The 16323-nt window shown below is 30.5% G+C and overlaps 1 protein-coding gene across 1 annotated transcript; it reads left to right on the top strand.

The window, feature by feature from the left end:
- The first annotated feature begins 5031 nt into the window (after positions 1 to 5031).
- Positions 5032 to 15549, top strand: LOC124917636 (SNF2 domain-containing protein CLASSY 3-like). The gene is made up of 5 exons (XM_047458020.1): positions 5032 to 5131; positions 6747 to 7249; positions 7321 to 7551; positions 7624 to 7782; positions 13645 to 15549. The coding sequence occupies exons 1-5, from the start codon at positions 5032 to 5034 to the stop codon at positions 15547 to 15549; spliced, it is 2898 nt and encodes a 965-aa protein (XP_047313976.1).
- The last annotated feature ends 774 nt before the right edge of the window (positions 15550 to 16323 follow it).

The raw sequence follows: 16323 nt of genomic DNA, 5'->3' as shown, positions 1-16323 counted from the left end.
CCTTATTATTTTTATTTTATGTTTCATATATTTCTGATTTTCTTACTATAAAATAAACAACAATTCATTATTAATTAGATAAGTTAAAGAATAAGTAAAGAAGTAAGCCAGATTATTAATGACCCAATCCCAAAAAATTTAAAAGAAAATTAAGCCCATATCTATAACCCTTTTTATTTTATTTTTATACATATTCTCATCTAAACCTAATTAATAATCTGCTTTCAATTCCCAACCAACCTCCGTTCTTCAGTTCGTCCAGTCTTCAGATTTTGATATATATAAGAATAAGTTTATCTGTGGAAATATATTAGGGTTGAAGGACCTAATAATTATTATTAAAGTGGGTTTGACAAAAAAAAATTAATTTTTTTTTTTTTTGTAAAGTTGAATAAAATAATGAAAAAATTATAGATGTGACTAGGGATAAACATGAATTTAGTCTTATTTTAAGTTTTATAAAAGAAAATAATAAAAAAAAATGAAAGACCCATGATCCTTTTCTACTATAATTTTTTTTTTTTTTGTTAAACCCTATTCAGCCCTAATCTAGATTTACTATGAATGAGAGTCATTCATATAAGAGAATATTAAAAAAATATATATTATGAATTCGAAATAAATTTAATAAAGTAAAATTTTAATTAAGTTTCTATATAATTAAATATAAAAAAAATCTTTTAAAATCAATTTGTAACATGTAAAAAATATGTGACTATGTACAAACATTTTAAATATAATTATAAGACCTTTGTTATTAAATATGAATGAATAAAATAATAATTAATTATCACAAAAATAATTAATTTTTATTGAAAGAATTTTCTTACCTATGTTTTTATTGAAAGTTGAGTTCAAACACGTTATCGGCGAACTTATAAAAACAAAAAATAATATTTGGGATTAACTCCAAAATGATAGGTAACTAAAAAGAAATTTTAAAAAAATGTCAAAGTAATTATTATGTAAATAATAATATTAGTATTATTTTAGAAAAATTGGAATATATATACAAATTTAATATTAATTATTTAAATAAAATAATTATTTATTATAAAATATGATTTGAATTAAAAAAATTAAAAATATAAAAAATGACCATAAATTATAAAAATACTAAAACTCATATCAAATAAATTTTAAAACATAATTAAAATCCATATAACAGAAAAATAAAAATAAAAATTTAAAAATCATAGAAACAATGTTTTACGTATAATATTGCCACACAAACCGGGACGGATAAAGCTAGGAGCTGAGTTGAGATTAATCCCAGTCCTATCTTATTTATAATTTTTTTTATATACATACAATTTAGAGGGAGTCTATTAAGTATTAAGCATGTAATTAGAGGTTCTTAAGCATGGTTGGAGAGAAGGAAAGAAAATATATATATTGATTTGAATGTATTAGGTATTACTGGAGTATCACTAAGGATATTAGGGATAACCGTTACTGATACCCGATATAGGAAGATATAAGTTTTAATGGAGTCTCAATAAGGGCATTAGGGATAACAGTTACTAATACGAGTATCAATAAGGATATTAGGGATTACCGTTAGTGATACCCTCTGTAGGAAGATATAAATTTTAATGGAGTATTAGTAAGGGCTTAGGGATAACCGTTACTGATACGAGTATCAGTAAGGGTATTAGGGATAACCGTTACTGATACCCTCTTTAGGAAGATATAAGTTTTAATGGAGTATCAGTAAGGGCATTATGAATAACCGTTACTAATACTCATATCAGTAAGGGTATTAAGGATAACCGTTAATAATACCATCGGTAGGAAGATATAAGTTTTAATCGAGTATCAGTAAGGATATTAGGGATAACTGTTATTGATACCTTCTGTAGAAATATATAAGTTTTAATGGAGTATCAGTAAGGGCATTATGGATAATCGTTACTGATACTCGTATCAGTAAGGGTATTAGGGATTACCGTTACTGAGTAGAAAGATATAAGTTTTAATGAAATATTAGTAAGGACATTAGGGATAAACGTTACTGATACGAGTATCAGTAAGGGTATTAGGGATTACCGTTACTGATATTCTCGGTAGAAAGATATAAGTTTTAATGGAGTATTAGTAAGGGCATTATGAATAATCGTTATTGATACAAGTATCAGTAAGGATATTAGGGATTACTGTTACTGATACCCTCTATAGGAAGATATAAGTTTTAATGGAGTATTAGTAAGGACATTAAGGATAACCTTTATTGATACTCTTATTTTGAAATTCAATCGAAAAAGTCGGTTATCAGTAACGACTCTTCTATTTAGCCGTTACTGATACTAGTTATTAGTAACGGTTTTATATGACCGTTACTGATACTTAGATATTAGTTACGGTGTTATATAAACGTTATTAATAAAAAAATGTCATTAATTGCGCTATAGTGTCGTTACTAAAAGTCGTTATAGAAGGCTTTTTTTTCTACTTAGTGGGGATCAATTGGTAAAACAATATTAGTGCAAATTAATCAATTGTGATATAGTTAAAGATATATTTGGATTATATACTTTTAAATTTGTTTCTAAAAAATAAAATAAATACATTACTAGCGTTTTATATTTTACTTTCACTATATTAAGTGTCACTAAACTTTTGCCGACCTAGTTCTTGTGACGCTTATTTAGCGACAGTAACCCTTTGTGACATTATTATGAGTAGGTAAATATCCTTTTTTAGGGTTGGTAACAATATTATTTGTTGTGGTGCTAATTATTATTAGGAGAATTATGATTAGGTTTATGCTCTAAATGAGCTAATAAAATTATTAATTAATACAAACCACTTAAAAGTTTTCACATAGAATCTAGATAAAAAGAAAAAAAAGTTTAGACAGAAAAATGAATTCAAACAGTTATTAACACAAAATATTTCATATTGAATTTTGTTTTAAAAAAAGTGTTATTATAAGAAACGGAGCCAAATATTGAAACTGATATAATCCAAAATTGAGTTAAACAAATAAAGATACTAAAAATAAAACTCGTTGAATTAATCCAAGTATATAAACAAAAATGGAAACAAAAAGATTAATTCAGTTAAGAATTTAATCAAAATCAACTAAAATATTTCATATCAAAATTTATTTATTTATTTGTTAAAGCTAGAAGAAATGTGATTAATAGAAATGTCAATTTTGTAATTTAAAATATGATAACGTTTTAATTCGTAACAAGATTAAGTCAATGTTTTATTTCACTAATAAACTTTTAATCTATTGTTAAATTAAAATTTTGAATTTACTTTATATTTATTTAAATTGAAATTAGTATTTGTTATAAATTTGATGAGGTATTATATATTTCTGTATGTATTTAAACTTTTTAATTATTAATATTTGTTAAGTTTAAGATAAAATTAAATAAACTTGAGTATTGTGTATAAAAATTGATAGTGTAGGTAAATATGAGAAATGATTGAGAGGAAGAATTTTAAAAAGAATGACGTGGCGCAATTTGATTCGTTGAAAAATTAACAAATTTTCTCTCTCTTCTCTCTCCTCATACTTTATCAATTTTCCAACCAGCAGTGATATGTCGTTCTCTCCCCTAAATTTCTCTCATCTATCACCCCTCCGTAAATATCCTCTAAGTAAACTGACTAACATTGCAAAATAAAAATTACATAAATTAGGGAATATAAACGATCATAAAGAATAGTCAAAATTTTAAAGTATCATATAGAATAGAGGTATAAAATCAACAAACATAAAGAGGTAATTTTTTAATAAAATAATTAATTCAAATAAAAGATTATTTATGAAAAAAAATATCTCATATCAAAATCTAGTTACTAAAAGGTGCTAGAGATTGAGTTAAAATAATATATATATATATATATATATATATATATATATATATATATTTTAAATAAATTAATTAGTTTCACTTTTCTAAAGTTGGTATTTACTTTTTTAAGGAAACATTTAAATATAACCACTTAATTAAAATAAATCTAAAAAATTCTTCTTTTGGTAATTAATCTTTTTCAGAAAAAGAAAGAAAGTAATATTAATTAATATAGTAATTCATATATATGATAATAAAATTAACCAACAATTAAAGAAGTAATTAATTAAATTGGTAAATAAATGATAGATATTCCATATAAAATTCAAATATGCTGTTCTAAGATAATATTTTATTTGCTGTATCATAGGAGAGAGAAGAGAGTAGAGAGGGTAAGAAAAAATTAAATATTAAAATAAAATGTCATATATATATAATTTTTTAAAGTTTAAGAGTTATGATTAAAGTTTTAAAATTTAAGATTTAGAGTTTATTTTATATATATAATTTTTTATTAGTCTAATTTATCAAAATTATAAAATTATATTGTTTTAATAAATAAGATCGAAAGGGACAACTTCCTTGGATATCCCAAATCCTTAATAATTACTATATATATCCAGATTGTAATAATCTTTTTTTAATATGAAAATATTTAGGAATAAAAATGATAAAACAAATTTCAAATTATATTCTCACTCTGTCAATCCAAGTTTCTTTTACAAATTTGTTCTGAACCTAAAGAGAAAGAGGAGAGAGAAAGAGAGGACTTTACTCAAAACAGTCATTTTGCAGGTCATTTGAGAGGTGAGTATCTCCAGAAATAAATTTTTTTATATATTTTATTTGTTGGTATACATTTTTAGTTATATGTTTAGATTGTTGTTTCTAAAATGATGAATCTGGTTGTTGTTTATGTGTGTAGAATGGTGACACCTTAAGTAATTGTGTTTTTATACTGATTTTATGGTTAAACTTCTTTATATACTATTAAATATGAATAATGATAGAACAGAAGTTTGGTGTCATAAATGGTGTTGGAAATAATGTGCCAACACGTTATTGGATTTGAAAAATAAATTCTTTCCTATTAGATTTAAGTTCAATTATGTGTTACCACATCATTCCCGATACCATTTATAACACCAAATTTTTGTTCTCTATCATTGCTTAGTAATATATATATAATTAATTTGTTGAAATGTTGATTGTTCGAAAAATGTTTGTTTCTGAATACAGATTCACAACCAAGATGAACCATGGTAAATCGATTGATGACAGGAATCAAACGAGAGAGAAAACACACTCGTGTAGTGAAGGTACTAAACCTCAATATAGAAGTTTGGCAATGTCATTTTTTTAAAAGGTTAATGAAATTGTAACACCTTGAACCCCGGTATTCTTACTAGTGAGAAATTAGACTACCAAACAAATCATTGAACAACAACAACCAAATTCAAGAGATACATATTAAGTTATCTATAATATATTGATTTTACTATTATAAGTTCATATTTATTGTGATTTCCCAATGTGGGACATCACAATCTCCCCAACTTAGTCATTCGACATTCTCGTTGCAATCTCATTCGTAGTCTCAGACTCTCCCGATTAGAACTCTAGAAGTGACCCACGTGGCACTTGATTCCTGTGAGATTTAAGAGGATACCACCTGTAAAGTCCCAAACTCGTGAGGAAATAAATTACAAATACCCCTAACAAATAGTTAAGTCAACACAACCCAAACTCAAAAGATAGTACTGAAAGTACAAAGATTCTTTTCTAGCCAAAAAGTCCACTAGAAGAAAATATGGAGAGATTAAAACCTTCCAACAATACAAAAGAAGGTGAGACATCATTTTAACCTCCCTACAACAATGACTAATCATAATATAACTTTTTTGTCATACATATGTCGTCCGTAAAAATCCCACCATGAATAACACTTCAGCAAAAAATGAGATCTTAGAAGAATATTAGACTCCCACAAATTCTCCTAGCAATAATCATACAGAGACAACTCAACTTACAAGTTACAAGAATGCCTCATATGAAAAAAAATCCATGTCTTGCCACTGCATAACATCATCTATGATCGGTTTTACCTTCTTACTCCACACCATGACCAAAACCCTAGAATGAGAAGAACTCTTTGTGGTGTTTAACCTCCTTCTATATTTGAATAGACTAGCATACATATTCACCATAATGAACAAAGTTAACCTGATTTCCTTGAAGTGTTTTCATAATCTCTTCTTGAATAAGCAATAGTAATAGTAAGTTCATTTGGTACATCATCAACATTCTTCCCAACACCAATAGAGGAATCAACCATGTTAACATTGTTATTTCCTTTCACTGTCATATCCTTAGAGCCTTTGTATACCCCAAACATTTGAAACATCCATCAACATTGTGTATATCCTTTCCATAGTGAGAGCAATGCATTTTGTCTTTATTCTTCTTTCTTTCAAACTTTCATAAATTAATGAATTTGTCTTTGGATTTTATTGAACGACTCCTTGATCATCATTGTCAAATTTATCAAACTATTATCAAATCCAATCATATTAACCATCATGGAATCGTTATGTTGTTCAACAACAAATAAAATGGAATAGACTCTGTTGATGTTTGACAACAAATCCAATATCAAAATGTGCCTCCTAACATGAATATACATCTCATTCAATCCATCAAGATTTGAATTAGTTTATCAGTCGACATTTTGTCCAAAATTCTTTTTGATGCATCACACCTACAAATATAGGTAACTGAAAGGCAATACAACTCATCCCCAAGTTTTTTTAGTTGGGAGAAATAAACATATAATGGCATATTAACAAAACTAATTGTTAATAAAACTAATTTACAAATAACTTAACAAATTAACCGTTTCTTAAATTGTTCTTATTATTTTCTACCATCATGAAGGTGTTGTTGAAGTGAATCTGGGGGATCAGAGGTTGGTTTCGGAGCTAGAGAAGGAGATTAAAAGAAAGAGTCTGACTGGGTCTCAACATGATCCGATTCAATGTATTTCTTCTGATTCTGAAAATGAAGAGTTGCCAAGAAATGATGATAAAAGAGTTAAAGGACAAGATAGAATGAAAGAGGTACCCGAGTTGAACATTTTGTTGCCTTATAAAAAGAGGAAAAATCCTCCACAAGTGTTTGAAAGAATGGTGGATCGACTGCGCTCATCCCAAACTACTAAGAAAAACTATGAGCATGGAACCAATGATGAACAAGAAAATAGTGCTTCATCGGATCATCATGATAAGGAGAATGGTATCGATAAAAATAATCATCAAGAAGAAAATGATCGAGAAGATGATGACCAAAATGATTCTTCTACATATGAAAATCGAGAAGAAAATTGGAAAGAAATGCAGGACATGCCAGTTGAGGCTATTGATAAAACAACGGTAGATAAGGTAATAAGATAGTTTTTGACTAACTATAATGAAATTTCTTTATACATTAACTCATTCTTTTGTCTTTTAAGATTCATGTTGATTCTCTTTGGGACCAAATGGATCTTCTTTCTCCATCTCCTTGCCATGAACAAGTAGAACAAGAAAATTCTGAAATACCCACAAATTTCAGTTTAGAGGATTACGATGCAAAACCACTAGAAGAAAAATCATATTGGGACATCGAAGGAGATAAGTTATTTGAGGAGATGGATTTTTCAATTGCCGCGGAAGGAATTAGATCTACACACTCGAATAATATTGTGAGCTTCTTGTCCCAAATCAATGGTTTTATTCATTGAATTTATATTTTAACATGTCTCAATCCTTCATAGGTTAATCAAACTCCAATTGAGAAAGAGGTTGTTATTGGTGGTACGCTACGAAATTGCGGCCCTGACAAGCATTTGCTTGTTCTCGACGAACAAATTGGAATCCGATGTAAACGTTGCTCGTATGTGGAGGTGGAGATCAGATACATATCGCCAACTTTTGTATGTCTAATCTATTTTGTGTTTCTTAATGAAGTTTTGTTTTGTTTATAAGATATTAATTTTAAAGTAATGATAGGAGGGAATAATGTGTAATTCTATGAGTGGATTGAAAATTCTATTAGATTTTTAATTCACACATGACATGAAACATCATTTTGATATAAGGAGAATTATATTTTAACAATATATAGTTTAGATTAGGGAGCACCTTAGTAACTGCGGAATAGCTGAGAATTTAGGTGAGTAAAGAATAAGAACGATTATAGGACATATAGAGATTAGAATGAGTTAGGAGAGATTTAGAGTATGAAGAGAGAGAATATGAATTAACCTAAAGAGTTTTCAAATGATCAATAGTCTTTTTTATTCATGTTCTGCTGATATTTAAGGGCTCCTACCTTAACTGTTTTCCCCAGAATTAGTTCACCTTCTGTAATAAAATCTAACTGCTTTTGCCAGTCATTTTTGCCAATTATTTCTTCTCATTCTGTTATAACTGCTACAGTTTAATCAACTGCTATAAAAAACGGTAGAATGTTGTTACAAAGCTTATTCAAAATTTAAAACCTGTTGTTGCATAGTTTATTAAAAAGAAATTACAGAACATGTTGACTTTGTTAACCATCTGTCGATTTATTTAGGGTTAGAATACCTAACCCTAAAATTCTCTCATATCATTAGCCTCCCATCAACACTTTAACTGATTGAAATAAATTGTGTCTCCCACTGTCAATACAAATTGAGGGTACTTTATCATCAACCATGACTCTTCTTCCCAGTTAGCATCATCATTTGAAGCATTAAACTACTTGATCAAAAATTATTTAATACTAATTCCATCCTTACAAACAACTCTCTCATCTAGAATTACCATTGGTTATATAATTTTGTCCTCTTGTAGGATAGGAATATGGGGATTGGCTATTGAATTTTTCACCTTTTTCTTGAGCTGAGACACGTGAATGACATTGTACATCTTTGTTGTAGACGGAATATCAATCTTGTAATCCATATTGCACATTCGTTCTATTATTTGAAAGGGTCCATATAGGGCTAAGTTTATGCATCTTTCCTCTCATCGAAGATTGTTTGTACGGTTGTAACTTTACAAACACTCAATCCCTACTTGGTAAACACAATCTACCCTTCTCTTGTATGATTATTGCTTCATCCAATGTTGTGCACGTTGCAAATGAAACTTCAAAAGTTTCAATGCCTCTTCCCTTACCGAATGTATGATGAACTAGTGGAGGTTGACCATACACGATTTCATATGGTGAAGATAAAGTTGTCGAGTGGAAGTTTGTATTATACCACCATTCAGCTAAAGGAAGCCACTTACCCATGACTTAGGTTTTTGAACTGTCATAAATCGCAAATAAGTTTTCATTCTTCGATTAATCACTTTTGTGTGCCCATCGGTTTGTGGGTGATATGCTGATGATATTGATATCCAATACCTTGCAATTTACAAAGTTCTTTCCAAAAATTACTCACAAAGATTTTGTCCCTGTCACTTACAATGGTTAGCGACATTCCATGTAAATGAAATATATGATCCATGAACACTTGAGCAATATCACTAGCAAAAAATGAGTATTTCAACCCAACAAAATGAGCCATCTTGGAGAGTCTGTCCACCACTACAAAAATAATAGAATAATCATTGGGTTTAGGCAAATCTTCAATGAAGTCTATGAAAATATCACTCCAAATTGATGTATAATAGCCAAAGGTTGCATCAACCCCTTATACCATTGATTCTCCCATTTCTGTTGTTGGCAAATCACAATGTTTCTCATAAATTCTCTAATATTTTATTCTATTCCACTCCAAAAATACGTTTGATACAGTTTTTTATATGTGATCATCACTCCTAAATGTCCCCTACTGCTGAATTATGCATTATTGAAATAACATAAGTTTTCAAATCTCTATCACAACTCACCACCAAACGCCCTTATTTACGCAACTGACCTTTGATGAAGAAAAAAACCTTTTACCCATCATGGATCTATCCCCAAGGTCAAAATGATCTTCTTCAAATTCAAATCTTAAATCCACGGTTTCTCAATTTTTTTCATTAAAATTGATGAAAATTCTAATATTGCTGAGTAAGATCACTCTTCTAGAAGTCTCGATATTGCATATGTTACTAAATTCTCCTTACCCTTCTTATATTGTATTGAAAAATTGAATCTCACTAATTTGTATAACCACTTCTTCTGACTCGGGTGTTTAATTTTCTTCTCTAATAGATGTTTAAATCACGAATGGCTTAAATTGTAAGCAACTCCTCCATTTCTTAATCACATGTAATACTATCAACATCTCTCATTCATATGTTGATGAGGCTTGAGTCTTGACCCCAAATAAGATATCCCTACTGTATTAAAACTTCTCCACTTCTATTTTACTTGTATTTGTCTCAATGACAAATTCTTGCTCAAATTTTGGTAACTTGAGTATCGTTGGCCTCATCATTACGCCTTTCAGCTCATTAAAGTCCTTTGTCGTTGTCTCATTCCATTCAAACTTACATTTTTCAATAGAAATGTAAATGGAACCACAATGGATCCATATTTTTTTATGAACCTTCTATAATAGCCTGTGAGTCCCTTAAAAACCCTCAATTATTTCAGGTTACTCGGTTGTGGCCACGATTCAATTACTACGTTTTAGACGTGTCCACAGCCACCCATTCTTATGAAATCACATGGTCCAAGTAGTCAGTCTCCCGACAAATTAATGCACATTTTGAATACTTATAACCGTTGTTGTCTTAATAATTCTAAAACCAGTCTTAAATGCTTCACATGTTCATTCAAATTCCTTTTGTAGATTAAAATATCATCAAAGAAGATTAAGACAAACTTTCTTAGGTGAGGTTTTAAAATTTCATGCATCATCTCTTGAAATGTCAAATGGGCATTGGTTAACCCAAATGGAATTACTAAAAATTCATAATGCCCTCATGAGTGTTAAATGCAGTCTTACAAATATTACATTCATGCATTCTCACTTGATTATAATCTGAACACAGATCCAATTTTGAAAAAAATATTACTATCATTTAATTCATCCATCAACTCTTCAATTAAAAGAATTGAAAATTTATTTTTAATGGTTACCTCATTCAATCTTCGATAATCAATGCATAATCTCCAACTTTGATCCTTCTTCTTGACAAGTACCACCGGAGAAAAAAATGGGCTATAACTTTTTCTAATCACCCCTACCTCCAATATTTCATTTATCATACCTTCTATTTTGTCTTTTCGAAGAGTATAATACCTGTAATGTCTCAAGCTGACGGTATGCGCTCCTTCCTTCAAACAAATTCGGTGATCATAGCTTTTATTGGAAGATAAACTGGTTGGCTCTTGAAATAAATCGCTAAACTCATAGATCATATTTCTTATCTAGTTCTCCATATCCGTCTCGGGTAAAGAAACTAGGAATGAAAAGAGTTATGTATCATTGTCTTCTTGACTTTTGATACTCATCATAGCCACCTTTTCTCCTTTTCTGATTGTAATTCTCAAGGTTCTGCCCTCAAGCATTTCCACTTTCTTGGTAGTATGAACTTGTAATTTCACCATTCTTCCTAATTGTTGGAATAACATTACCAACCCATTAAAGTCTTGTTTAAGTTACCTAAAGTGCACAGTCATTCGATTCCCAAAATGATATCATATTTTGGTATAGACGTCAATCTTGTATTAACAACAAAATCCACACCCTAGGAAGACCACTTCAGACCCCAGCATTCACTACTACTTATTAATTGATGTACTTTACAATTGTCACAATTTAATAAACTCAGTCCCACAAATTGCCCTAGAATTCACAAAATTATGTGTGTTGCTTGAATCTACAAACACATATATAATGTTCTTACCCACACTGTCTTTGATCTTCATTGTCTCAAATGTGGTAGCTCTTTTTAGGCTCATTGTCAGAACTTCTGTTGATATTTCGTAGGCCATCGTTCTATCGATATCTTCTATTTGACTTTCAGTTTCTATCAATTCAATACTCATAACTAGAGGCCCCGACTTACATCTATGCCCATATCCCCACTTTTCTTCACAATAGAAAGATTGATTATTCTTTCTTCTCTCATCTAGAGTTTTTTTGTTTGATATTAAACCTTCGGGAATTCTAATTAGTGACTACTTGCTTCAACAATGTTCCATTATTAACAGCACTAGTAGAAGTACTCACACTTGATCGATTATAGCCTCCTGAGTAGTTGCTTCTACTGCCAAATGCAGGTTGCTTAGGATTAGACAGTAGTGGACTCCCTTTATTTGCTAAGTAGACCCTTCATACCAATGAATCACACACTGCCTCTTGCAATTTAATATTTGTCCTCTCTTGCGGTTTAGCCATTCCAATAGCCTCTAATAATGACCCCGGTTTTTGAATTCTAATTGAATTTGCAATCTCCTATTTTAACCTGTTTAAATAACCTTTAATTGAGTATTCTTCCATAAGATGTGGTAACTTGTAAATGACATTCAAGTATTTCTTACCAAATTCCTTAATCGATGCTGACTGCTTAAAATCTTTTTATTCGTCTAATGAATTATCAAATTCACTCAAGCCAAACTCTTATAGTACCAATGCCTTTAACTCATGTCAGGTCATAGCTCTTCCCGGTATCCTATGTTGGTATCCTATATTGTAGATGTGAACTGAACCAACAACGAGCTCTCCCTTTTAAGTGTGCACAAGAATATTCTAGTTTTGATTCTTCAATGTGTGATCCACCTGAAAAACATCTCTACTCCATATATCCAGTCGTCTATCTCTTCACCATTAAATTTCGAGAAATCCAATTTTGAAAGTCTCGTTAGTTGTTGATACATATAATCACATTGTTCCCTTTCTTCAGAATGTTCACCTCGATATCTTCTTTTCTCACCTCGTTTGTGATCAGGTTGACGTTCACATCCGTAGTCTCCTCCATTTTTGCCTCTTGTTCCTGGTTATTTCTATCGGACGCTAGAGTTAGTCGTCTAAGTGTATTGTTCATTGAAGTCATCATCGCCTCCATCTGATCGAAATGATCTTCTTGCGCTTGTAAGCGTTCGTCCTACGACTATGAATCTCATTCAACTTGCGTTTTCAGCATAATGCCAATAAAGTTGCTTTTATACTTATACTATAATGAGAATTATACCTCTACAATATGTAATCCAGATTATGGTAGTACCTTAGTAACTGCATAATAGTTGGGAGTTTAGGTGAGTAGAGAATAAGAACGATTACAGGACTTACAATCGATAGAGAGATTTAGAGTATGAATAGAAAGAATATGAATTAACCTGAAGAGTTTTCAAATGATCAATAGTCTTTTTCATTCCTATTCAACTAATATTTAAGGGCTTCTGCCTTTACTGTTTCCCCAAAAATTAGTTCACCCTTCTGTAGTAAAATCTAATTGCTTTTGCCCATCCCGTTCAGCTGATATTTAAGGGCTCCTGCCTTAACTGTTTTCCCCAAAATTAGTCACCCTTATATAATAAAATCTAATTGATTTTGTCAGCTGTATCTGTTCATTCTGTTATAACTGTTATAGTTTAATCAACTGTTACAAAGAACTGTCACCTGTTGTTAAACAACTTATTTAAAATCTTGAACTTGTTGTTGCACAACTTATTAAAAAAAATTACATAACATGTTGATTTCGTTAACCATCCATTGACTTATTAAGATTAGAAAACCTAACTCTAAAATGCTCTCAATCAAATTTCTATTAATTTTTTCTATAAAAATTCTCACATGTATCATTACTCTTAATTTTGTGTTCTTTCCATTATAAATAATATCAAATTGTATGGTATATACATGCAGAATACTATACCTTGGAAAAAAACTAAAAGGAAAGAGTTTCGAGAAGACAGAAATAACATTGACATACACCAACCATTCCAAATGAATTTTGAGAATGGTGGATCTCATCTCAACGAGGATATTATTGATACTACAGAGACGGTTTGGGGCTTAATTCCGGGTATGAGAAAAACCATGTACTCTCATCAAAGAAACGGATTTGAGTTTATATGGAATAATATAGAAGGAAGCATATTTCTAGAGGATCTGAAGAATGAGAGTTCAAATGGTGGAAATGGATGCATAATCTCACATGCACCAGGAACAGGTAAAACTCGACTCACCATCATGTTCATAAAGTCTTATTTGGAGTTATATCCGACTAGAAAAGTTTTCATAATTGCTCCTTCCAATATGCTCCTTACATGGGAGGAAGAGTTTAGGAAATGGAAAGTTAACATTCCATTCCATAACATGAATGGGAAGGATTTTTCGGGTCAAGAAGTTAATACAGTTGTTAATCTAGTAAACCAATTCCGCGATAAAGACAAACACTCAAACCGTTTGGTTAAGCTTTTTTCATGGAAAAAAGACAAGAGTGTTCTCGGAATGAGTTATGGGTTATTTGAAAAGTTAGAAGGGGGTAATGGAATCAAGAAGAGTTGTAAAAATCAAATCGATAGTTTGCAAGTTACACAGATGCTTCGAGAACTTCCTGACCTTTTGGTTCTTGACGAAGGTCACACCGCCAGAAATGAGAACAGCCTAATCTGGAAAGCGCTTTTAAGAATCCAAACTAAAAAACGTATAATCCTATCTGGAACCCCTTTTCAGAACAATTTTCACGAGCTATTCAATACCCTTTGTATGGTAAGACCTAATTTTGTCGATAAATTCGTCGCTAAAAAAGCACACGGAATATCCAAAGAGCATACACGAGACAAGAAAGAAAACATAGCATTAAACAGATGGATTTCATTGACTAATGGCGTCGCTGAAAACGACGATGAGAGGATCAAAGAGTTAAAGGACATAATTTTCGGAATGACACATGTCTACAAAGGTGGAATACTTAAGGAAAGTCTTCCTGGTTTAAGAGATTCATTGGTTGTTTTAAAGCCAATGGACTTACAAAACACAATTCTTAACGATATCTTGAAGATGAAGAATGGGCTTGAACGCGAACATTGCATTTCTTTAACGTCGGTTCACCCTTCATTGTTGATTCACTCTCAACTATCGAAAAAAGAAGAGTTTTTAGTTTACATGTCTCGATTAGACGCTCTTAAAAAAAATCCAGAAGGTGGGGTGAAGACAAAATTCTTAGTTGAACTAATCCGGCTTAGTGAGGCCCTGGATGAGAAAGTCCTCATCTTTAGTCAATACATCCCTCCTTTGACACTTATTATGGATCAACTCAAATCCTACTTTGGTTGGTCTGAAGGTAAGGAAATGTTGTATATGGATGGAGCAAAAAACACAAAGCTTCGTCAAAAATCGATACGTTCATTCAACAATTCAGATAGTGCGGTTAAAGTGATGTTAGCCTCAACCAAGGCTTGTTCGGAGGGTATAAGTTTGGTCGGGGCTTCGAGAGTTGTACTGTTGGACGTGGTTTGGAATCCTTCTGTTGAAAAACAGGCCATTAGTCGGGCATATAGAATTGGGCAGAAAAAAATTGTCTACACTTATCATCTTGTTGCTTGTGAAGCTGAAAACACTAAGTATGATTGTCAAACTCATAAGGACCATTTATCCAAAATAGTGTTTTCTTCTACCGACGATACTAGTAATGCTGATATTAGCGAGAGATCTTTGATGGGTACTATTAAGGAAGATAAGATCTTGGAGGAGTTGGTTCAGAATGAAAAAACATGTCATATGTTTGAGAGAATCATTCACCAAGATAAGGAAGGAGCTTGCTAGAACAAGACATGCTTTTTTTTTTTGTTGTGACAAATTATTTTACTGCACAAGTATTTGTAATTCTTGTTTTCTTGAATTTTTTAGATATTATTGCTCATAAGAACAGTTTATTTAACTTGTTTTTGGTGTAATAGAATAGGTAGATCTAGAAACTATTGGATCTTCTTGAATTTTTCATGGATTTTTATTATAAAAAATAATGACATTGAGGATTACAATAACTTTTTATAAGCAATAAATTTTGATTTAAAAAGAATGAAATTGAACTTATGTAAAACACTTCATTTGAAAGCAAGGGTTTTATCATCTAATTTGATGCACATGTTTTGCAATATATAATTTGATATAGTTATTTAAGATATATTTTTTGAATTATATAAACTAAAATTTGTTAAAAAAATAAATAATTTACCGACGCATAATCATTTCCTGGCATTTACGGCCGACCTTCTTGTGCTGCTATATTTAGCGTCGGTAAGTTTTTAGCGACACTGTTATGTTCCTGTTTATAGTAAAAAAAAATTGGTTTAGTGCTAATCGTGAGAATTTTCACAGCCCATTTCATATTCAAACTTCGATAAAATAGTACACAATCTTTTATGTCTAAAAGTAGATTATATATAAAATTGAAGAATTAGTTTTCTAACCCTCAATAAGTCGACGAATTGTTAACGAAGTTGACATTTTCTGTAATTTCTTTTAAATAAATTGTCTAACAACATGTTATAGTTACTAATAGCACACTACAACAAAATATAGTTTCGGCAACGCTTA

Source organism: Impatiens glandulifera, unplaced genomic scaffold, assembly GCF_907164915.1.
Source record: "Impatiens glandulifera unplaced genomic scaffold, dImpGla2.1, whole genome shotgun sequence".
Lineage (NCBI taxonomy): Eukaryota > Viridiplantae > Streptophyta > Magnoliopsida > Ericales > Balsaminaceae > Impatiens > Impatiens glandulifera.
The sequence above is the reverse complement of the archived record's forward strand: the minus strand, read 5'-3'. Positions and strand labels throughout refer to the sequence as shown.

Excerpts from the sequence above, each read along its gene's own strand:
- LOC124917636 (XM_047458020.1), top strand. The coding sequence starts at position 5,032 with ATGTTTGTTTCTGAATACAGATTCACAACCAAGATGAACCATGGTAAA. Across the intron at positions 5,132-6,746 it reads AACACACTCGTGTAGTGAAG|GTGTTGTTGAAGTGAATCTG; the intron begins GTACTAAACCTC and ends ACCATCATGAAG. Across the intron at positions 7,250-7,320 it reads ATAAAACAACGGTAGATAAG|ATTCATGTTGATTCTCTTTG; the intron begins GTAATAAGATAG and ends TTGTCTTTTAAG.